This window comes from Triturus cristatus, chromosome 7 (genome assembly GCF_964204655.1).
Source record: "Triturus cristatus chromosome 7, aTriCri1.1, whole genome shotgun sequence".
In the NCBI taxonomy this organism is placed as follows: Eukaryota; Metazoa; Chordata; class Amphibia; order Caudata; family Salamandridae; genus Triturus; species Triturus cristatus.
This window is the reverse complement of record NC_140590.1, coordinates 1,729,669,280-1,729,693,952: the sequence shown is the minus strand read 5'-3', so window position 1 is coordinate 1,729,693,952 and position 24,673 is coordinate 1,729,669,280. Positions and strand designations below refer to the sequence as shown.

The 24,673-nt window shown below is 40.3% G+C and overlaps 1 protein-coding gene across 1 annotated transcript in view; it reads left to right on the top strand.

Annotated features, from left to right (window-relative positions):
* LOC146812912 (natural killer cells antigen CD94-like) overlaps window positions 1–24,673 on the top strand; it is a 139,277-nt gene that overhangs the window by 102,795 nt on the left and 11,809 nt on the right. Inside the window, exon 4 of the mRNA XM_085615226.1 lies at window positions 19,545–19,657. Coding sequence (XP_085471352.1) covers window positions 19,545–19,657 — 113 coding nt within the window. The remainder of the gene's footprint in view (window positions 1–19,544; window positions 19,658–24,673) is intronic.

The following is a 24,673-nucleotide window of genomic DNA, read 5'->3' as shown; positions in this document are numbered from 1 at the left end:
GGGCGTCAGGGTTCCTACAGGGAGACAGAAAACAACAAGCAATTTGTAATACTTAATCCCCAGTGAACCCCCCTTTCTTTACTCTATATACCTTTACGTTATATGCCTTCTCATACTTACACCAATAAACCTGGGGAAGGTGGACTGAAGGACTCTTCTAAAATGAAGGCAACGAAGGAGGACTCAAAACAAGAAAGACCTGCTCCTCTCCGAGACACCAGGAGGACGAGGGCAGGCTGTGCACAGTATGGGCGCTTTGAATTTCTCAGGAGTCCATACCAAATTATACATGCAGAGATTTATGATGCGCTGTGTTGAAGTCCATCACCAATAGAAGTCTCTCTGTCTATTTAAGTCCGTTCTCCTTGATGATGTCTTTAGCGGTTAAACAAAGCCACAGGATAGTCTATCCAGATGGGGGCATTTGAGCGTGTCCACCAATAACAAGGCGTTTCAGTTTTGTATGCCCTCGTGTGTTACACTGAGCTTTTCGGCGTTGGAGGGAAAAGGCACTTCAGCGCGAAGCAAGTGCTGACGTCATGGTCGAGAAGTGGGAGTCCTTTGAAGATCGTAGAAACAGCGCTTCCTCGCGCTAGAGGGCAAAGGGCAAATCCGCGCGATGCTAGCGCTGATGGCAGAAACAAAGAAAACTGCAATGAGCAGAACAGCGCTTCCTCGCGCTTGAAGGCAAAGGGTAAATGCGCGCGATGCAAGCGCGGATGACAGAAACAAGCAAAACAGCAATCTGCCGAACAGCGCTTCCTCGCGCTAGCGGGCCAGAACTCCACACTCACGCGTTACTAGCACGTGGTAGTAAACAAAGGTTCGAACTGACTAACGCTGTCAATTCCGTTGATTCAGGAGTCCAAAACACTTGGGAACGGAGGCACTCGAGAAATCGGTGCAGGCAGGCAGGATCCAAACAGGAAACAGGGGCGTGGTCCAAATACAGGAAGTGAGGCCAAGCACCTATGGGTGTAATCAGGCAGCCTATATGCCGGCAGCCGTCACGTGATCAAGTGTAAGGCATCATGGGAAGGCATACAAGGTACTCCCTCTGGCAAAGCATTATGGGACTTGGAGTTTTCCTGTGTTTTGCAACTAAAAAGAGTACAGGAAGCACGACCTCTAACAATGACTGATTGCACTTGATTAAACTTTGGCTAGGTAAGAAGATGGTTGTGGCTGTCTTACTACTCAGCTGATTGTCTTGAAGCACCAATGCCCTTTATATTCAGGAATGGAAGTCTGATGGTCACTATTTTGCTTAAAATACTTAAGATCAGAGGTTTGTGAGTGAGTAACCCTTTGGTTTCTATGTTTTGGATCACAAACTCATGCAGTTATTTGAGACATGGACAGGTCTGCCGTCATCTGCCCCAGGTCTCCTTTATACCTAAATCAAAGAAGGTTAAGGGCCCTGGAACAGGTGACAGGTGCATCAACAAAATATATGCCACTAAATTTGAAGTTCATACATGAGCCATATAAGGATATATGTTTTTTTAAAAGATTTCTATGGAAGTTAAGATTGCCAAAAAATGAAAGTTAATCTTGGCTACTGAACAAAACTTTAAAAACATCAAATACAAAAGTTATTGCACCGCATTCACTCAGTCTCAGAACCCTTGCCATATACTCTTACCAGGGTCAGAGATCTTTTCACTTATTCAGTGCTACATTACATACTACGTTATCAGAAATTATTAGAGATGTTAGCCTTAGGGTCTTTCCCCAAACGGTTTACCTGCTTTCCTACATTTGTGGTAACATTTGTTTTGTTGTCCTTTGGTTTTGCTAACTAATGCTAAAGTGCTTGTGCTTACTCCCGTAAACATTGTTATATTGGTTTACAGCTGATTGGCAAATTTAAATTACTTATAAGTCCCTTATAGAGTGGTATACCGTATACCTGGGGCCTGTAAATTAAATGCTTCTAGAGGACCTGCAGCATGCATTGTGAACCCCACTTAAGTAGTCCATTTAAACATGCCCCTGGTATGTCATTGCAGCCTGACTGCAGTTTTAAACTGGCAATTCAACTTGGCAATATAACCCTCTTTGCCAGGTTTTTAACTCCCCTTTTATTGGATATAAGTCACCTGTAAGGTTGGCCCTATATATCCCATAGCAAAAGAAGAATTGATGGACTGAATGGTGAACAATGTCAAACACTCACCCCCAGTCAGACATCTGGACCAAAATCCATTGTTTTATTGCTCACAATGCCATTCCAGTTTGGATTCAGGTATATGCAAATCATTCTTGACCCTGATCCCCCTGGGAACAGTCCAGCCCGAACTGCCAAGCCAGGCCCCCCCACCCTAACTTTTCAAAGGCACCAGGGCACAAGTTCATGTATCTATGAAATTGTAATGAAAAATCCTCTTTAATGGTAAAGTTGGACTTTAAATTATAATTTTGAAAATGCTACTTGAAAGCTATCATTTTTCTTCCCGTAACCATATAGTGCCTGCAGCCTCCCGTGGTTCACATGACTGGGTGTAACTGGCAGTTAGACTTTGTGAAATTCCTCCCAGATAGCTACAAAAGAGAGGGGTTAGGTAAGCCTGAATGGGCCATCTGCTTGCAGGACAGGTAGGAGGTGGAGCTGGCCACAGCCTTACTTGCAACTGTCTTCACAAAAAAGGCTTGTGACCTCCACATTGTCTCTTCAGCCAGCTTGTAGCCAGGGCAGAGGAGTCAGGAAATTCTAAACACTTCAAAAAGAGAAACCTTTCGAAACATCTCCCAACGTCGAAGAAAGTACTAGGTATAAAAAGGGCCTTCAGACCCACTCTTCATATCACTTTCAGGGCCTGTGGAAGGACTCTGAGGACTGCCTGTTGCTGTGTCCTGCTCTATACTACACAAGACTGTTTTAGTCCAGATAGATAAAGCAAGGGTTTTCCATGGGGTGGGGGGAGGTTTGGGGGGGCACGAGGGGTTGGTGCAAGTTAAAATTTTAAAAAAGTCCTCTTTTCTTGCCCAGTGTTATCTTTCACTGGTATGGAGAATCATAGTTTTGCAGGGGAAAGGTAGTACTGTTAGTAGAGGTAGAGGTAGAGGTTTTTCTTTTTGTGACCATGAGGTGAACACCTGGCTGGGGAGTGGAATTTGCTGTTATGGATAAGTTTAGAGTTCTTTCATGGAACGTTAATGGTTTGCGCTCCAGTCCAAGAAAATGGAAGATTATGCAGTATCTTCGAGATTTCGATGCTCAAATACTTATATTACAGGAAACTCATCTTACAGAAAAAGAGATTCTTTCTTTAGTTAAGAAAAATAGATGGGTTGATTTCTGCGTATCTACCACACAAAACTCTAATACTAGAGGTGTTGTAATTATTTTTAAAAAATCATTAAAAGCAAGGCTAGTTGACAAACTTACTGACTCTAGTGGGAGGTGGCTCATTGTTTCGGTAATTATAGCTGGGGTCCGAGTTACCATAGTAGGTTACTATGGGCCTAACCAGGATGACCCATCAGTTCTGGGTACTGTGTTTTCCCATCTGCTTCTTTATCCAGAACCGATTATCCTGGCTGGAGATTTTAATGTGGTCTTGGACCCTCTTCTCGATAAATCTTCATCTAACAGACCTATATCTCCATCTAAAACTAGGTCTTTTTTACTTGATAAAATGAAGGAGTTCGGATATGTGGATATATGGAGACTTAAGTCTGGTCTAAGACAGGGCGTCTCATTTCGTAATTATAAATATCAACATCAGTCAAGGATAGACTTAGCATTGGTCAGTCAGGAACTAGTTAAACTGGTACAAAAGGTTTATTATCTTCCCTTTCATCTCTCTGACCATGCTGCTCTATGCCTTGAATTTGCTGGGTTGTCAGAGACCACAGTTAGAACTTGGTCATTTGACCGCTCATTCCTCCATGCTCCAGACGATATCTCTTTTTTAAGAACCGAATCACAGTATTTTCTTGATAACAATACTGGCTCAGCTTCCTCCGGTTTTGTATGGGACGCGTTCAAGGCTTTTTTGCGGGGGCTAATTACTAACAAGGTCTCGTATAAAAGAAAAATTTATAGAGACACGGTCACCTCGTTGGAAGCTGATATGGCTAAGGTGCAGGAGGATATTCTGCTACATTCTGCCGCTCCACCAGAGATATTGGAAGACTGGCAAAATAAATTATCTGCATTAAAGGGGGAACTGAGCTCCATCTTGAATTTACGAGTTCTTCAGAGATGGGAGGCCGGTAAGATGGCCCATTTTGAATATGGAGAAAGTGCAGGAAAGCTTTTGGCTTGGAAAGCGAAAACAGATCGTATTAGAAATAATATAGATCAAATTTCGGTAGAAGGTACGGTCCACTCAGCGGATAAGGATATCAGAAATGCCTTTCGTGATTATTTTGAGAACATATATCACGAGGATAAAAGCATTGATGCACAACAAGTCGAGGACTGGCTGAATGGAGTATCTCTTCCTTCTCTTTCTTCTGTTCAGAAAAATGCCTTGGATAGACCTATCACAAAAGAAGAGGTAACTGGAGCTATCCTAGGTAGTAAGAAGGGTAAGGCATCAGGTCCGGATGGCCTCCCTTCGGAGGTTTATCAGGTTTTGTTACCAGTAATAGTTCCCTTCTTAACCCAGATGTTTAATCAGATTTTCTTGGAGGGAGTGCACCCTCCCCCATCTTGGAATGATGCCTCTATTACGTTGTTATTAAAGCCTGGTAAACAGGCTGATAGTTGTGGGTCATATAGACCAATTTCCATCCTAAACTCAGATTATAAGCTTTTTACATCTGTCCTGGCCAAAAGACTGGGGGTGGTGGCACCTTGTATTTTACATCAGGATCAGCGAGGTTTTGTGAAGGGTCGCCAGCTCTTTGAGCTGACTTATGATCTGATGGGTGCTATCGACATGGCGACTGCGGATTCCTTGCCTTTAGCTGTCATCACGTTGGATGCCACCAAGGCCTTCGACAGGGTGAATTGGACATTCCTGTCGGGGGTCTTGGTGAAGTTTAACATTGGGGAGGCTTTCCGTGGAGCGGTCAGTTTGCTGTATCGGAACCCTACAGCTTCCTTGTTGGTCAATGGGGAGTTGTCAGACCCCTTTAATATAACCCGGGGTACCAGACAGGGCTGCCCACTCTCCCCTCTCCTATTTGATCTATACATCGAGCCCTTTGCCCAACGATTGAGGGATGATGTGGATATCAAGCCTTTTATCTATAGGGGATGGGAGAGGAAGGTAGCCCTGTATGCAGATGACATTCTCATCTTTTCCTCCGATCTGTGTACAGCACTACCTGCGGTCATTGCACAGGCTAATGACTACGGTGGGATGTCAGGATACCAGATTAATGCATCTAAAACAGAGATGATGACATGGAATGAGGCTGAGCCAGTGGCAGGGGTCCAGCCAAATTGTTCCATGCGGTATCTCGGACTTACTATCGTTAGGGACATAGATAAAATCGTACCGCTGAACCGAGATATGCTCATGAGAGATTGTAGAAAGCTTATGAGGTCGTGGTCTCTGCTCTACCTTTCCATCTTGGGTAGAGCTAATTTGGTGAAAATGTTTATTTTGCCCAAGATTTCTTTTCTGTTTAATAATATCCCGTTGTATTTTGAACCTTCTATTCTACAAAAGTTGCAAGGTCTTATTAGTTCTTTTATTTGGAACGAGCGTATACCTCGGATAGCATGGAAAAAGATTAGGCGCCGTAGAGAAAAGGGGGGACTAGCAGCACCCGATTTACAACTATATGCTTGGGCTTTCCAACTTTCCCATGCTAGGATGCTGCTTAAGATGCCGATTAACGTGGGTATAGGAAGCATGTTTGCTGCATTATTGAGGGGAGGGGGTGTAGACCAGCAGGGTTTTCTGTTTAAATTTGGGGATCCTAAGTTTTTTAAAAAGATTAAGTTGAAGATTTTGTTGGGTTTTATAAAAACATGGGTCAAACTAAGAGGTGCAATAAAGGTGGGCTATTTTTCAGGTAGGTCACCATTATGGAACTCTCCCGGTTCCCCGGCATGGCTTCTTGATAGTCTGGCAACACCTTTGAGAGAGGCTGGTCTGGAAACTTGGGGAGATCTCTTTTTTGATGGAGTTTTGCTATCTTGGGATCACCTATTGGCTAGAGTGGGGTCGGGTCTCTCTAAATTCAAATATTTACAGATGGCAAGTTGGGCCCGTACTCAGAGCTCTGCCAAGGGTAGATTTCAAATAGGTGGTGAGAGTAGTATAGTGACCCTGATGATGGACAGACCTCCTGCACCTAAAGAGATTTCGTTCTGGTATAACTTGTTACTAGATGAGGTTGATGGGGAGTTCGTCTTACCTGAGACGTTGTGGATTTCCTCTTTCCCCGGGATAGATCTTGAGAACATTTGGTATTCCTCCTTTAAAATCTTGTGGGATATAGTGAAGCCATCGTGGTTGCGTAGGAATCACCTCTTTACGCTACACAGGGCTTATTATTCCCCACAAAGGTTATCCAAATTTTCTACTGAATCCACTGTGGCATGCCCTAAGTGCGGATTGTTAGAAGCTTCTGATTTACATATGTTTTTTGACTGCCCATTGGTGTTACCTTATTGGGACGCTATCAGCTCTTTGTTGACAACATCAGTGGGACATCCAATTGCAATCAACTTCTTGCTTGTAATTTTTGGAACATCATTGGAAATTCAAGGTCCTGTTAAAAAACTCTTGTTTTATTGTATCCTACTTGCAAGAAGAGAGATCTGCAGGAAATGGAAGGATCCACTGCCACCCACCTTGATAGACTGGCGTTCATCAGTACTGCGAACATCAAAAATGGACTTAGTAAGACCCGGTAACCCCGAAAAACGACATTTTTGGCACCTTCTGAATTGGTCCTAGGTGTGTGTTGGGGTTTTTTTTTTTTTTTTTTTTTTTTTTCCCTTATCGTCCGATGATTAACGCTGCTTGGTCTGCTCTCCCTCCTAGATATGGATATACTCACAGTACGGTTTTCATAAACCGATCATGGGTATTCAATAGCAGCAACATTGCCCCTGTATGGATCAATATCTCGCGGTGCATCCTCTGGAGAGTTGTTTGAATAACACTGAGTGCTGGCCCTGCCTGTGATAGCACTACCAGTTTACCTGTGACAGTGTATCTTACCTTTCTCTTCTCTCCTAGAGCTTCTATGCGATTTTCCAAGGGCAAAATGAGGACACAAAAAACAAAAAACAAAAAAAAAAAAGACTGTTTTGATGCATCTGGAAGAACTGCTTTGCTGCCTGGAGCATGCCTTGAACCCTGAGAGCCCTTCTGTTTGAGCCCTACATCTTCACCTGAACCCATGACTACCAGAGTGATTACAAGGGCTAGTTTGATGGCCTCCTGTTCAGAGTCACAGGGACATAAAAGGCTCCTACTATCTTGCACCCACACCTGAAGTCAGTCTGAGTGATTCCTGAACCCCCACGTGGTGTCCCACCGGTCCTGGATGCTTGGTTGTGGTTCTAAAGGTGCCCAGATAGCCTAAATCCAAAGCTTGAGACTATGAAAACCTTTTGTAAAAAACTGTTCTGTGAACCGAGGGAAGACTGGGACGAAACTTCTTTTTGATTCTCCCAAGGTGCATTGCTGGTCAATCTAACTTTGCACCCGCACCTGCTACATTCTTCTCCACTCTTTTCAAACAACAAGGGGACCCAAGTAAAGTCAGCCAGGGACCTCGGGAATCAATTATTTTGTGCTACAATGGTCCCTAGGGAGGTAGGGATAGGAAGTAACAAATGAATACAAACCCAATCAGTGCTGTATTGGTTAATTTATCCAGCCAGTCAGAGGTTCAATATTTAATTTATCAGCCAGTTTTTTGGATATAAACAAACACAAATACTGAAAAGTGGGACACAAGCCTGCATCCTACTACACAAACATACAAACATAAAATAGGGAGAACATTTAAGCGAGGCTCAGGCAACGCTTACAGTTTGTTTTGACAAGTAGTATGAATTTTAAGAAACAAATCGCAAGTAATGTCTCTACACAGTTAATAATGACATCACATTTAGTGCATGAGGCGTTTTAATGTGTCGGTGGCGTTTCGATTCAAGTGAGCAATGCGTGGATCATCTTCAGGACATTATATTAGTATGCCTGTATATAAGTGCCTAAGATAACTGTGAATTAGACAAAGGTCAAGAGAAGGGAGGAAGAAGACATAAGGAGAAAATTAGGGGGGTGTATATCATTGGTATACAGCCTCGAGAGAATTGGTAAAAAACAGTGGTAATAATGAATCACGTGGTGCAGTGAGAAGGAGTAAGTGACTGAGTGAGATAATAAGTCTTGAAGTTAGCGTGACTGCATACATTTAACGCTTGGTCAAAACAATCATGTCATGTTGATAAGGTATCAATACATTCAGCAGTATGAGATTTTATGGTAGTAAACTAGCATTTTAATAAACAAGAAAATTGCGGTGCAGTGGATACGTGGAGGAGAAAAAAGAGAGAAATAGATCAAGAACGTCACAGTGAGTGAGGATAAAGGTTCTGTTGCGGGTATTAGACCATATTTAAGCATAAAAACACGGCGTAGTGACTGCGTGATTTAAAAAGGACAAGAGGATGCCGTAGTGAAAAGGTAGAAACTCTAGGTTGACCGCTGTGCTTGGTAGACAAGGGAATGTAGCAGCAAGAGGATAGGGGCACAGAGATAACCGCCGTGCGCAGCGGACGGGGTTGCCGTGGTAGAGAATGAAAGAATATAGGCACAGAAGGATCCTTACTTGTGGAATTCCGAAGGGCCTGCCACAAGACTGTGGGTGTGACAACACCGGATGCGGGAACGTCCGGGCTCGGTAGGGGCTCCTACGGGAGTGGGGGAGTACCTAGAATTAGCGGCAGTGAGGAAGCGGGAGTGTGAGGAAGAAAGTCTGTACGATGATGCTTACCAGCCGTCGCAGATATGCGGTACTGGCAGGTCGAGGATCAAGGGGCACTTCAGGGAACACTTCAGGAGGGGCTGCGTGCAATATGACTTCGCAATGGCAGCGCGTAGGCCTGAAAGCAATGGGGGTGTTAGTTTGTACCAGAGAGAGGTCATGTAGTGTGGCGGATGCACAGGACAGGGACTCACCTCAAGTAAAGAAATTGGAGGGATTCACGGGAGTGGAGCCACAGGCGTGTGCTCGGATGGCGTAGTGACCTGGAAGGAATTGACAGGGGGTGAATTCGGTTGACAGCAACTGGGAATTGAGGAGCTAAAAGAGCGCTGTGGAGGCGTGCTTACCAATAGTCGATGAATGCGCCGTGCTGCTCAGGGGGTCAGCATCCGGGATAGCGGAGGGAAAGGTGACTAAGGCTCTGCTTCAAGTAGTGAGAGAAGTGCCCTGATAGGTCGGTAGAGTCATGTGATGGAACTTTATCAGAAAGTGAAGAAGGGCCTGGAAGATGGAAATGGTGGCCATATTGGAGTGGGGTGAGTTCCATAGAGTGAGTGTAGGAAGACCTGAATTGAGTGCGATGAAGAAAGGGTGAAGGTGGGTGGGAGGACAGAAAAGAAGAATGGGTGACATAATTCTGTTACAAAGTAATAATGGCTAAAAACCTTTTCAAAAAATTGTAGGCTAAAAAACCTATGAAACAGAATTACATGAAAAAATCTGCAAGGGGCAGACCAAGTTCAGTCCTGGAATTTAGATAAGACTGGTCCAGTCCTCAAGGTGATTCAACGCTATATGTAAACTGTTGGTTTTCAAGATCCATTTGAGTTCTTCTTTGTTTAGAAGTTTGCCAATGTCACCTCTCCTTGGTGGGAGTTTACCACAGTTATAATAGTCAGCGAATATTATTCTTGGAATGGGCATTTTCAGTGTAATGTTCCACCAGAGGTGCATTGGGTGTCTTGCATCGTATTCTGCTCCGGTGTTGGCAGATGCGAATGCATGTTTTTTGGGTAGTCTGTCCGATATAGATTCTGTTGCAAGGACAAAGGATCACATGCCTGTGGCTCCACTTCCGTGAATCCCTCCAATTTCTTTACTTGAGGTGAGTCCCTGTCCTGTGCATCCGCCACACTACATGACCTCTCTCCGGTACAAACTAACACCCCCATTGCTTTCAGGCCATCGCGCTGCCATTGCGAAGTCATATTACACGCAGCCCCTCCTGAAGTGTTCCCTGAAGTGCCCCTTGATCCTCGACCTGCCAGTACCGCATATCTGTGACGGCTGGTAAGCATCATCGTACAGACTTTCTTCCTCGCACTCCCGCTTCCTCACTGCCGCTAATTCTGGGTACTCCCCCACTCCCGTAGGAGACCCTACCGAGCCCGGACCTTCCCGCATCCGGTGTTGTCACTCCCATAGTCTCGTGGCAGGACCTTCGGACTTCCCCAAGTAAGGATCCTTCGGTGCCTATATTCTTTCATCCTCTACCATGGCAACCCCGTCCGCTGCGCACGGCGGTTATCTCTGAGCCCCTATCCTCTTGCTGCTACATTCCCTTGTCTGCCAAGCACGGCGGTCAACCTAGAGTTTCTACCTTTTCACTATGGCATCCTCTTGTCCTTTTTAAATCACGCTGTCACTGCGCCATGTTTTTATGCTTAAATATGGTCTAATACCCGCAACAGAACCTTTCTCTTCACTCACTGCGACATTCTTGATCTATTTCTCTCTTTTTTCTCCTCCAGGTATCCACTGCCCACAATTTTCTTGTTCATTAAAATGCTAGTTTACTACCATAAAAGCTCATACTGCTGAATGTATTGATACCTTATCGACATGACACAATTGTTTTGACCAAGCGTTAAATGTATGCAGTCACGCTAACTCCAAGACTTATTATCTCACTCAGTCACTTACTCCTTCTCACTGTATCATGTGATTCATTATTACCACTGTTTTTTACCAATGCGTCTTGATAATTCTTTGAAGCTAATTTTTTTTTGTTCAGACTAGCTTGTGTTCTCTTGAGGCTGTATACCGATGATATACACCCCCCTAATTTTCTCCTTATGTCTTCTTCCTCCCTTCTCTTGACCTATGTCTAATTTACAGTTATCTTAGGCACTTATATGCACGCATGCTAATATAAAAAGTCCTGAAGAGGATCCACAGATTGCTCACTTGGATCGAAATGCCGTCGACCCCTTAAAACGCCTCATGCACTAAATGTGATGTCATTATTAACTGTGTAGAGACGTTACTTGTGATTTGTTTCTTAAAATTCATACTACTTGTCAAAGCAAATCGTAAGCGTTGCCTGAGCCTCGCTTAAATGTTCTCCCTATTTTATGTTTGTGTAGTAGGATGCAGACTTGTGTCCCACTTTTCAGTATTTGTGTTTGTTTATATTAAAAAAACTTGCTGAAAAAATAAATATTGAACCTCTGTCCGGCTGTATAAGTTAACCAATACAGCACTGATTGGGTCTTTATTCATTTGTTACTTCCTATCCCTACCTCCCTAGGGACCATTGTAGCACAAAATAAAACATTCTTCTCCACAGCATCAAATCTTGTTCAGCGGTCCTTTGTCAACATGGGTACCCGATCTCCTGGAACTGTCCTCAGCTACAGCTTCATGCCTCATCCTGATGGAGATTTTCGACTTCCAAACAAAGTGACTAAGTCCACACATAGAAATTTTTACCTTGGCTTCGTCCAGCGGATCCCAGGCGACGACTTACACTGCTCTGAATCCGCCTGCAGCCTTGCCCTGCTGAACTTTACCTTCTCAGAATATTTTTCTGGAAAGTTCTTTTAAGTTTGAAGGTAAGCGCTAACCGGGCCCCATCCATTTCTTGAATCTAACCCGTACTTCATTGCGGTTGGCTGTATTTTTTTACTTTAACCCAGTCTTGCATCACTAGATGTCTGTGGTTGGTGCTTTGATCTTTTAGGCAGTAGCTTTTACTGAAGCATTTTAACATTAATTACTCCAGTCCAGTTTTTGTTTTTTAGTGTGAAATCATTTATTACACTTTACTCTATTTTGATAAATTAATGTGGGATTTTTCTTTGTATTGTGTTTTCACATTATGACTGTTTGTGTGCTGCATAAATACTTTATACATTGCCTCTAAGTTACGCCTGAATGCCTTTTGTGCCAAGCTACCCAGGGTAAGCACAAGTTCATTTTGTGACTTTTTGTGGTTTACCCAGCCAAGGATTGTGACTGCTGCTTGATCAGGGCTCACACCCCAGTCAACCAACAACCCAATTTCTCACAAGAATCATTTACATAATCAGCTCCTATTCTTTTGACTGCTGTAGACTCCCAGGAATCACTACTGGAAGCTGGGGATCCCTGCCCAAAGCACTTTTTACAATTTGGACCCAAAAACAATACACAAAAATAAAGAAACAAAAAATATACAAATTATGATCTTTTATTTAATTTAAAAAATGCAAAAAAACAGAATTTTATTTTGATCAGAAGGTTGCAGTTTCTCAAAATGAGGTTTAATAACTGCAGTCTAACATACTTTGCGGATTATTACTATGGCGGTCAGAAAGTCTCAGACGTTTGGTGGGAGGCTTTCTGACCGCCAGCGTCGGTTTCAATTCTGACTGGCTGATTATGAATCAACCGGTCGGAATTCAAACCGGCCGGTTATTCTGGTTGGCGTCCGATGGGCTCATGGAGCCCATAGGCTAGTCGGAGGCTGGCCCGTAACCCCAAAGGGAAGTCTCTCTGCCCTTGAGATTATGATGCATGGCTTCTGGCAGGGTTTCCATGCCGGTCTTTCCTACATGGAAACCCTGTCAGAAAGTGTGTTTGGGGGCATCTAGCAGGGCGCCCTCATATGCGCGGCATCTGGTTGGGGGCCGAGGGGGCACCATAAGTTAATCACTGCACCCTGTGCAGGCACATTGAGATGCCTGCCACAGGATGCGGGGATTAACACCACCTCTCATTTCCCTATGGTAGCAGGTTCTACAGGTGCTTTACGGCCTTAAAACATGCTCCCATAGAGAAATGTCAGAATGACACCGAACAGTGTTCGGTCGCATCCAAATCAGGTGGTCGGAACTGCCAACCGGAGGCTGGTCGGTCCCATTTACGAGACAGTGTCCAACATCATAATTGGCCCCCTTGTCATTTTTGCTACTAATGCATGCTGTATTTTGATGGTGCTTACCAGTACTTCAAATGAGGCCGCCCTCCATCTGTACTAAATTCTGTTTGCGCTGCACTGCAAGCTAAGGATGCCAACCTCTTTTTAGCCTCCAGTTTCAAATCCATGCACACTTACTTCACATTTTTTAAAATTCAATTTTTCTTTTTTGTATTTATATTTTCTTAATCTGCTAATATTATATCATTTTATTTCTTAAGTTTTATTCAAAGATGTTCATTATTAAATAAACTATATCGTAATACATGACCATGTATACAAAAATATGTAAAGCAACTCTAGTGAGAAAAAGGAGGAGTAAAATATAATGCAGGCACTGAAATATTAGCATTAAAATTGGTAATATTATTGTGATTTAAAACTAATTTAATAGATGTGGCCTAATGGCTAGAGCGGTTGACCACAGAGGTGGAGATCCAGGTTCAAGTCTCGGCAGGGACACTCAACATCCCATGATTCTGCTCAAATCACTTACTCTCCACGTGCCTACCAAAAACTGAATGTGTCCGCCTATGACGTAACTGGTGCTCATGTAAAGCGCTCTGATACATTCGGTTTGAGTTTGAGCTATATAAAACTCTTAAAAATAAAAGTAGAATAGAAAGAATAGCAGTCTGCTAAAAGTATATAAAATGCTAATAAAAAAGAAAATAGATAAACCCAAAATCATATTGATTACTGAGAGTTAAAGTCAAGGAGGCTTGAAAACCTCTTTAGTATCCGGTTGATTATGAATTTGCACAGAATTATTAAGAGAAACTGGTATTGAAGGCCATGTAGGTTTCCTTTGCACAGCAAAAGATATGGGACATATCTGGGCTCTATCTAGTCTGTGATTATTAACATGGTTTGTCTTAAGTGAATGGGACTATACTATCCCTGGAGAACAATTGCTGACTCCAAATCAAGCATTTATTTTTCCAGGCTTGCCAATAAACTGATTTATTTTAATCAATTAATCGTGCCAACTATTTGAATTTGAGAAAGTATGTTTTCTTTTGATATGAGTTAATACTAAAGCTTGTAGAACTCTACCCCTTTTTTAAGGCTAAATATTGTCAAAATTAAAGAAATTCTGTAAAAGAAAAAGGATGTATACAGCTTTTTTTTTTTAACTCTATCCATAATGGTAAAACATCTTGGAGTTCTGTAACCCACTATAGAGATTGCTTTAGTATAGAAGCTGTAGAGTAATCAAGAAAATGTGGAATTCCAACATCATCTAATCTGCTTTTTTGTAACCTTATTAAATACATGTGTGTTTTTTTACTGTCCCAAAGAATGGAGACTAAGGAGGAATTTATTTTCTTGAATAAATTGGAAGGCATTTTAACCGGAAGTGCAGATAAAGTACATACAACAAATGGAACTAGCATCACTTTAATGGAATCTAGATGAACCCACGAGTAAAGAAATAGAAGATTCCAGCTGCTAGGAAGTGCTGTTGTGTTATTCATACATACTTCTAGATTTAGTTTACCTTTATCTTTTATTGACTTTGCAAGCCAAATATGTAATCTTCTGAGCATTCCAGGTAAAATTTGTTTTGATAAAATCACATTTGAAGGAGTATTTATTAAGAGGCAAATCTTCAGGTTTGTCAGAGTATAACTTATTACTGGAAGCTGAAGAAAACACATGGAATTTACATAAAAAATCAGGTAGGGAGATCAGGAGATTTGACATTTATAAAAGAATATTATGTGCATAAACTGCCATCTTCGTATCCTTTGCATTATTTTATAAATAATAAATATTCAAATGTTGCCTTAGCTTGAATAAAAAGGTTTAAATGCCAAATTAATAAAAAGGAGTTAAAGGATATCCTTATCACCTCTGCTGAGTGTAAATTGAACAGGAGAAAAACCACTAACAAAAATAGAATCTTGAGGGACAGAGTATAAAACAGCAATTAAAGATATGACTTTAATTTAAAAGCCAACCCATTTGTGCATTTGATATATAAAGGGCAAGTAACTTGTTTGAATGCCTTTTTTAAATCCAAAGTGATTTCTGAAAAATATTTGTTTTATTTATAGGACTTAGTGAGAATATTAAAGAGCAATCAAGTACTATTGTGGATACATCGACCATCAACAAAACAGGATTGTTCCTTTCCAAATAACATTGAAAGGTACAGTTGCAGATGTAGAGCTAAGATTTCTGAAAATATTTTATACTAAATGTTAACTAGATAAATAGGTCTATAGGTTTACAGTATTTATATTACACCATCTTTAGAGATTACATATTTTAAGCATCAAGGAAAACGCCTTCTGAGTAACTATCTTTAAAAAAAATCCTGTAATAAACTGAGCAATTTGGGTAAAAGTAATGTAGAAAAGTGAATATAAAGTTCAGCAGTGAAGCCCATCAGGACAGGGTCCTTTACTTTTTTAATAAAAGCAGTGCTGCATTAGATCATCCATTGAAATATCAGCTTCTAATGAAAAGTCAATATTTGTACACAACTCATATATATTTTACAAAGGTATTGTGAAATGCATTTGTCTGCCGTATTTGGTTCAGGAGTGCATATCTTTGTATAAAGTTGCATAAAATTCATCTAAAATGTCAACATTTTTTTGTTGGGTTTCATTATTATCATTCATTTGATAGAATTCATTTGAACATGTTGTTTTTTAATTTTTAGATAATGTGCTAAAAGTTTGCCAGTTTTATTTTGGCCAACAAACAACTCAGTACTAGATCTAAGAAGGTATATTTCTACATTTCTGCGGCTAGTTCGTTAAACTAAAATTTGGCAGGAATTAATACCAGGAGACACTTCTTTGAGGTATAATATTTATGTTCTCATCTCTTAATATTTTTTTATTCAGTTTGGATTATTCTTTAGTATTTATGTATTTTTTTAACCTTAGATAATAATGACACTTGTAGTTCCTTTAAAAGAATTTCAAATGGTATGTGAAGGGATGTGATAAATGGAATTGATGTCAAAGGCAATGCAAATAACTTTATTTTGGTTCATTGAACCATAAAAGTACATGAACAAGTTTTACAACCTTTGGTGTATAGGCATATCCCTTCTGTGACAACCCTGACGAACCTCAGCAAAAAGTCCTGTAATATAGACTAGAAAAGGGTCAGTTGTGCCATCTGCAATGAAAGAGATGGTAACACATTATTTAGCCTTAGGCCACCTTGCAACACTTGAGATGGACAGATCAAAAACGCCTAAACATTTTGCTGGCAATTTGCAATAATGTCAAAATATTAATCTGTAATTTTTAAAAAAAGAAGACATACAATCATCATTCAATAAATTGTTAAAATGTCATCTTGCATTACCTTGAGATTTAGGAAGTAAATCTATATATTATGACTGGGGAATTGTCCGAGAACAGAACTGATCCTATTTCTGCTAAAGTTAAATTTTCAGTTAAATTATTAGAAATTGAAATATGATCAATTATTTTTTGGGTACGATGTACTAGAGGAAATATTGTATATTCACTTAGGGTAAGGTTATAAAGTCTCTTAAAATGAATTAACCCTCTTTGTAATGTTGCAGTAGCAAAAGGGTTTGGGATTTGTTAGGATCAAATATCGATTGAGAGTTTCTGTCGATAACGGGGGTCAACTATTTGATTACAATCTCTTTTAAATATTAGCATATCAGGGCATTCCGTTAATTTGTTTGTACAGTAGACCAAAAATTTAAATCAGCAATGGGACTGCACAGATTAAAAATGAATATAAGAACATTGTTAACAATTAAACAATTATCCATCTTCCTTAGGTATATATTTGCAGAGAAATCAATTGCATTTTCAGAACTTTGCAACATAGAATAACAGCACCATTAATTTGTCCATTAAAAAGGAAAGCTTTGCCCACCAATCCTTTTTTTAAATTTTAATGATTCTGATTCTGTCGGATAATATTCAATAAAGCAATGACACAATGAAGTTTAGAAAGATGGATTAATACTCTCTGTCTTTTAATGGGAGAGCAAAGTCTCTTGATATTCCAAGAAAATACTTAAGAAACATGTAAAATAATATTAGCATTTAAAATCAACTCAATACATAAATTAGAGATTGTATATAATATACATTAAAAGGGTTTCTGAATAAAGAGGTATGCTATTCTTATATTATATTGAAAAGTTCATATAAGCTTACATCGATATATTATTACAATCCCGGAAGCTAGTTATACTTTATATCCTCAACAAAACAGACAGAAAACATGACAAATTAGCATAGGCAATAAATTCTAGTACCGGTGCATCTAGATGGTGCAGTTTCCAAGACTCTACAGCTGTCTAACAAAAGACATAATTTATCTGGCTCTTCGTATGTTTTCATTTTATTCTGATAAGAAACCGTAAAGAGGCATGGGTGAAAAAGTCCCAATCTTGAATTAGAGATTGGAGAGCTGGTCTCATACTCAAAATGTGTTTTTTGCTAAATCCTGTTAGAAGTACAAAACAGTTTGTGACCAAGAGATTAGTGAAATTAGTTTAAGTATATCTGTATATTCCATAAAATATATTAGAACTCTTCTGAGTTTACTGGACAGTGATGTAAAGACCAGTGTATAGCCGTACCTGTGCATCCTTTGAATATTTGGTGTTTGCAACAAATCCAGAGTGTTAGGCTCAAAGAGTGAAAAAGACAATTCACTGCTGTCTGAATTTTCTGATAAACCATACATTATTTGATTATTTCTTCTATTTCGATTGTTGAAGATCTTTAACTAGTTTTTAACTGAAGTAATTTCAGATTAGAAGCAATTTACTTTGTGAGTACAGTCTAGTAGATCTAAGACTTGTGGTTCAGCTTCCGACATTCTGGTCTCCATTTGTTATCATTTATCATCCTTATTTTGCAGTATTGTATTTGTTTTTTTAGTCTAAGGCTGCAATGCTCAGTTCACTGGAGAATGAGAACTGTTCTTTGGCCTTTGACTAATATATGCAGGACAGTCAATTGAGTCTTTAGCAATACAAGAATTTGATAATGAGGAAACAGAAGTTGTCATTTGTGATAAATGAAAGAGTAGCTCCCTCTTGTTTAGAGTAAGCCTTGTGTTCCATCATGGTTGATTTGATATCAGTAATGCTTTGTAGAAAATGTCTTAAATGTACTAGTAGAACATGTCTGAATGGGACTCAGCTTTGTTAATTTGCCCATAAAATGAGAGAGATTAGGCCATTGGATGTGAAATGAATGGGACTAGGCTACTTCAAAAACAGAAGCTTAAAGAATCAAAGAAAAAATGACTGATGCGATTGGCAATAAGAAGAAAAACAGCTGACACAGCTAGCAGTTTTGTTTTATAGTTGCTATAAGTAAATCTAAAACACAAGCAACAATATTCCTTTTTGCTGCTGTGTCTAGGTCAGATAAGAAATTTGACTCCCTCTTACTGTAAAATAAGATAACTAGAATGAAAAATATAATACGCTTATTCTTATTAAAATTGTATCAAATGATGGATTAAATTATAAGGCATTGATGCTCCTCAAAGTCAATGCTCTTTATAAAAATATTGAAATTGGGAAATTGGGAAATTTGAGTCTCCCCAGCATCATCACAGCGCTTGCTATGAAGAATTTGCTTTCAGGATAGCAGTCTCACTGAAGAAAACGAATGCATTGAAAGAAAATTAAGCGTGAGAAGAGTTAGTCATTAATTAAATGATTCTCACACATACTATCTGCTGCAGGGCCATTAGAGTGCCTTAAATCATATTTTATGGCAATATTGTGATTTCTCTAGTCATTATGAACTCTTGTTAGAGTAACAACTGCTGTGGAGCTTCAGTCAAATGCGTCCAGCCACAGTCAGCTCCAAGTCAAGCACTCCCAGTATGATTACATTTTCAAAACAGTTTTGGACACCCAGAGTTGGCAGCACAGACTTTTTGAGTATTCTCGAGCCCCAGGTCAAGATGTGCTGATACACATAACAAATATGCAGACATGAAATTCTTTTTTGCTAAGGGAAAAATGTATAACACCACAACTGTCATAAACTGTCTGATTAAAAGAATGACATAATCTACCAAAGACCGCAAGATAATAATAAAAACCTTATTAATCATTCATGTCTTCAATGTTACTAAATACCTTACCATACAACTGCATAATTACAATTTCAATTTAGTGTCACTCTAGCGCCTTCATCACACAATCATACTAACTCCGACACACTCATCAACATATTCACTCAGCCTCCCATTTACATCTTTTTCACATTTTACAAGGCCTTGGTAAGGGTGGGAGTTGAGGTTAGTTTAGTGTGGTGGGGTGGCAGATTATTTTAAGGTTATTTAGCCTGCTCTTCACTTTAAGATTTTTTATGTGTGTTTGTGTTGCAGGTGTGACGCCCTTTGGAAAAGTACACCAGGCAGCATTTGGGAATCCTTTAACTAAATTTAACAAACATTTTTTTCTTAGAATTTCATAGAGGGCAAAGAAATAAGTAGATCCTATTTTTGGATTGGCATGAAATACGACAGAAGAAACTCTGAATGGACATGGCTCAATGGCTCCACACTGCAAAAAGACAGGTACGTCACAAATCTCTTTAAGTAATTCCTGCTATGGAACATAGATGTGTTCTGAATTGTGCAAAGACTTATAAATGAATGCAAGTTGGCAGAGGAACATTATGCACTAAATAAGCTAAGAAGAGCCCAGCCAGTGGTTGCCGCTAGGCACTCAAACTCATTACAGCTACCTATATGGCCTGAACAAATTCTTCTCAATTGTCAGAAATGTTGGAATCTTGGATTTTCCCTAAATCATATGATTCTAATCTGATTGTGGGATCTCATTTCTTGAATAGTGCATTGTAATAATTTAGTACCAAGAAACCTTTTTGTGGGAGCATATTGTGCTCTATAAATTTCGGGGGTAAATAACTACTATATGGTGCTGTTTTCCTCTCTACCGGTGCTAACACACTTTAGGCCACCAGCACGCTTACCTTTTGCACTGTAGTCTTTAAAAATAAACATTGTGAAACCTGTCAGCAAAAGGTTCAACAGTTACACACCGCACTCTGCTTTTTAGTTTATATATGTCTTGTGAAACCTACTTTATAGGTTCAATGTACTACAAGAAGGGCACATTTTGGAATGTATTTTTTTAGTTTCCTTACAATTCCGTTTCCATTGCATACCTGTCCGCCTCTTGGTTTAAAAAGTGAAGGTCATGTGAAGTCTTCAAGAGGGTGATCACACCAAAAGTCTTGATTTTAACTTGAGCCAATCATTCATTGCAAATCACCCCAAAACCAGTTCCCACATAGGTCTGCTATTATACCAAGGTGGCCTCGCAAATATTTCTCAGAATCATAGCCAGTGACCTAAATCTAGGCCAATCGTAATGATATGTATATTTATCTTGTAGTAGTTCACAACTCCATGGATATATATTGTCACTAAGGAAACAAGATCATAACGTTATTCCATTGTACCCTACGTATCACCCAAAAAACTGTTCCCTCATCTGTCTGCTGAATTACCAAGGTGGCGCAGAAAATAAGGCCCAGGTCCTTATACATTGGCTAAACTATAGATGAATCATCATGTCTTTCGCATATATCCCACCATTTCTGACAACTCCATATCACCCAGAAATTAGTTCCCACTTTGGTCCGCTTTAATACCAAAGTGACAATGCCTTTAAGTCATACCCATTTGCTAACATATAGGCCAGTCAACACAACTTTCACATTTATCATGCTGTTTTCAACAACTCTATAAATGTCTATTATCACTAAAGATACACACTATTAACGTTCAACCTGGCCATTGTATAGCAACTTTCCATGTGTCAAGGTCATAGCAAATGGGGTTATTCATCGGCTTTAATCTGCCAATGGACTCCTACCCAGCAAAAACTCTATCAGCTAGCCCTAAGTAGGTGCCTCTGCGGATGTGCATCACCAAGCTCACCGATAATCGTGGGTGAGATCAGGTGTTCCATTTCACATACACAATAGCTATTAATCAGTGTGCAAATCCACCATTCTTAATCTCACCATGCATCTTCCTTGAAATTAATTTCCAGTGAGATGTAAAATATAAACTGGGACTGCCAGTATAACCTGCATTTCTCCCATTGGTTAGTTTTGTAGCCAATGAGAGCATGCTTAGATGACAATCCATCAATATATCAACTCTAAAGAGACCATTTTCATCCTTACCGGCCAATAAAATCACTAAAAACCGTAAGTGAACCAATCACAACAAACATCATAAGGAATTGCCATTCTGCTGCACACACTATTTCCATCCTATATCCTTAAAACAAAAAGTAATGTATAATAAACACCAATGTAAACCTGCATTTCCCCATATTAGTATCATGGCCAAAGAGAACAGTCTTAAGCAGCAATCCATTCATACAACTCTTTAGAAACCACTATTTATCACATTGTTCGTTGTTGACCAATAACCTGTCCAGTTAAATCACTCAAAATAGTAAATGACCCAATCAAATCAAGCAACATAAAAAATGTCCTGTATGCATCACACACTATTTCCATCATATAGCCTTTAGCTAAATAATGGTATCACCTCTGCAACCAAAGTCTCAGAACAAACATAATTCGATTATCTTCTTATTTTTATACTAAACTGAGCCAAATCAATTCTGTTTTGATAAACACCAACCAGTCCACTATCTGATCCATTGTTATCATACTCAGCTTGGCGTGTGCGCTCTGTTATTTTTCCAACACACAAGTGCTAACATGTTTGCCTTTCATTCCAACTCATTCATTCTACTGCCTAACTGGAGGAAACACATGTACACATCTAATTCCCAAAGGTAACCAGTATATTGGCAATAACTTCAATTAGAACGATCATAAAAAGTAATGAAGCTCATTCTCCACGTTGAGTCCTCTATCCAGAGCCCTCAGTACGCTAATCCATTTGGCCTCTGTTTGATGAAGCCCCAATTCAATATCACTTCCTCTTTGGTCTTTTTTCCATTCTTTGTAACCCTTGGAACTAATTGTTAGTTTTATCCAGATGACCTTTCCTAATATGTTGTGCTAAGGGGGATCATACATCCTGATTCTTGACTGTTCTGGCATGCTCTTGTATTCTTTGTGCTTCCTACGTACATTTTGGGACAATCACAGATCATGACATAAAATACAGAGACACTGTTACAGTTAATAAATTGTTGGCTATAGTGTGTCTCCTCAGTATTTTATTTAAGAATGTTAAGTTTGTTGAGTCCAAATTGGCACTTATTGCATTCTGCACATACAAAGAAACCTTTAGGAGGGCTTCATCTGTAGTAAATCATTTTTAGCAGCATTCTCCCTCACAGTATGGCATCTCCTATATGTCACAAGAAATTTCTCAGCAATAACTCCCTTTAGACCTGGTGCTCCCAGTAAGAGATACCAATGTTTCGTAGTTTCCTATAGATAGCAGTATGTTCTTGGATTTATATGTAGTAATTAATGCTAATGTATTTCCACTAATTTATTTAGGTTTCTGTACTAGAGTTGTCCTCCTGCCCACAGCCCGAATTCTTTTCTCAGCATGATCCAACAGGGTATTATTAACCCCCTGAGTGTTTAATCTCTTCCTTAAGTCAAAAATTTTCTCTTCAAAACGTTGGTCCTCATAGCAGTTTCTCCGTAGCCTTGTCATCTGTTCATGAGGGATCCCCCTGATGACTGAACTTGGATGGAATCTATAGGCTCGTACAATATTGTTAGTAGCAATGGTTTTCCTATACAAAGTACTTCGAATAGAATTCCCTCTTACATAGTAAACTGCACATTGTAGCTATTATCATGCAGGTATTGCAAATAACTTCACAACTGTGCACTAGGACCAGTCCATAGTTTGAGGAAATCATCTATAAAGCATCCCCACAAATAAATGTATTCCATCCATTCGCCTGCCATTGAGGCCCAGGCTTTCAAAATCTCATCATCATCTGTCAACAAAGGCCTAGGGCTTGGGAGGTAGAGTGCTTTCTTCTTAGCTGTGGATTAAATCCTATTACTTTAGGTATATGATACTCCCCGCTTTTTAGGAAAAGGGGTAGTCATCCACTACGCTAGCCACCTTCGATTTTAAAATGAGATTTTTGAGATTTTTGACTGTGGCAATCCCCTTGACAAACCTCAAGGTGCATGAATACACATAGACTACACCGGGTGTTAAATTAGTAAAAGAAATGTGAAAAAATGTGAAAGAGACGAGATGGCACCTCACGTGCGCAACACCAATTGAGCCTGCTGATTGGTACTCATCAGCTCTGCCCACTTTTATCATCATTGGTTGCCATCACGTTCCAAAAAATAATGAAGGAAGTGTCCAAAAATAAACCAAAGCTGTTAAGGTACGTGGTAAAGAAATCACATACCAAAAACGACTGAATAGTGAAAATAAAAAGTTGAGGAGGATACACCCTCAATAGGTTCCAACTTTATTATTCCTTTGATGTGCACCCAAATCAACAATTAAAAAGGTTGCTTAATATGCATACCATTAAATATCTCATCCCCTGGATCTGGTGATACCATTCCCCACTGAAGAGAAGAAAATTGAATGTCAGCATCAAGTCAACAACAGGGGCATATTCTCAAGGACTTATCGCCAAGTTATCTGCACTTTTGCGCCCCATTCTCAAGCTGGTGCAAACTGCCGATATTGCCAGTTTTCCAGTGATATCTTCCTCAAAAACCATCGCCACACAGAGTAGGCGTTCCCGTGCAAAAACACACGAAAACACCACTACGCGATATTCTCAATGAGCAGCCAGATCTGCGATGCGATCCAAAAACAGGCAATAAGGCACATTAGCAGCAGGGATTTAACACCTGCCTTTTACTGTTGTTAAGCAGGACGACAACCTGCAGTATGAACGGGAGCCCAGCCCAGAGCCACATCTGAAGACCAAAAGATGCCATGGAGCCAATGATCATGCAGCTTGGAGACCCAAGAGGGCCACAACACCCACCGCCACCACCCCCAGGACCCCCGCCCCAGACTACCATCGAGGCAGTGCACAACAAGACAGCGGACCTTCCGAAAACGCACCAGCCTCAGAGACTAAACGCCAGAGGATGTCATTGCCCACTACAGGCTCAAAAGGACAACCATCCTCTGCATCCTGACCTCATTGCCCTCATGCTGATGGTACCAACACATCGGACAACCAACGTCCCTCCGCAGACAAAGCTGCTGGCTGTGCTGCACCTGTTGGCCTCTGGTACCTTCCAACCAACAACTGCCTGAGGAGTCTCACAGCCAGCCCTATCAAACTTCCTCACACATGTCTTGGATGTATGTCCACAGAATCAACAGCGGGACCCTCTATCTGCACCACACGCTAGTCCAAATTTGTAGTGTTCCTGCGCAACCAACCCCAACCCCAGCCGTTGCCTGACGCCTCTGTTCTCCAGATCCAAGATTGTAGTTTCTGAAATGGGTGTGCACCAGGTCATGAATTCCAGTAGTCAACAGTAGTGGAAAAACAGTTGTTTGTTACAAAGACATAAATTAACAACACGAAAACATTAGCCAACGCCTTCCATTCCGAAT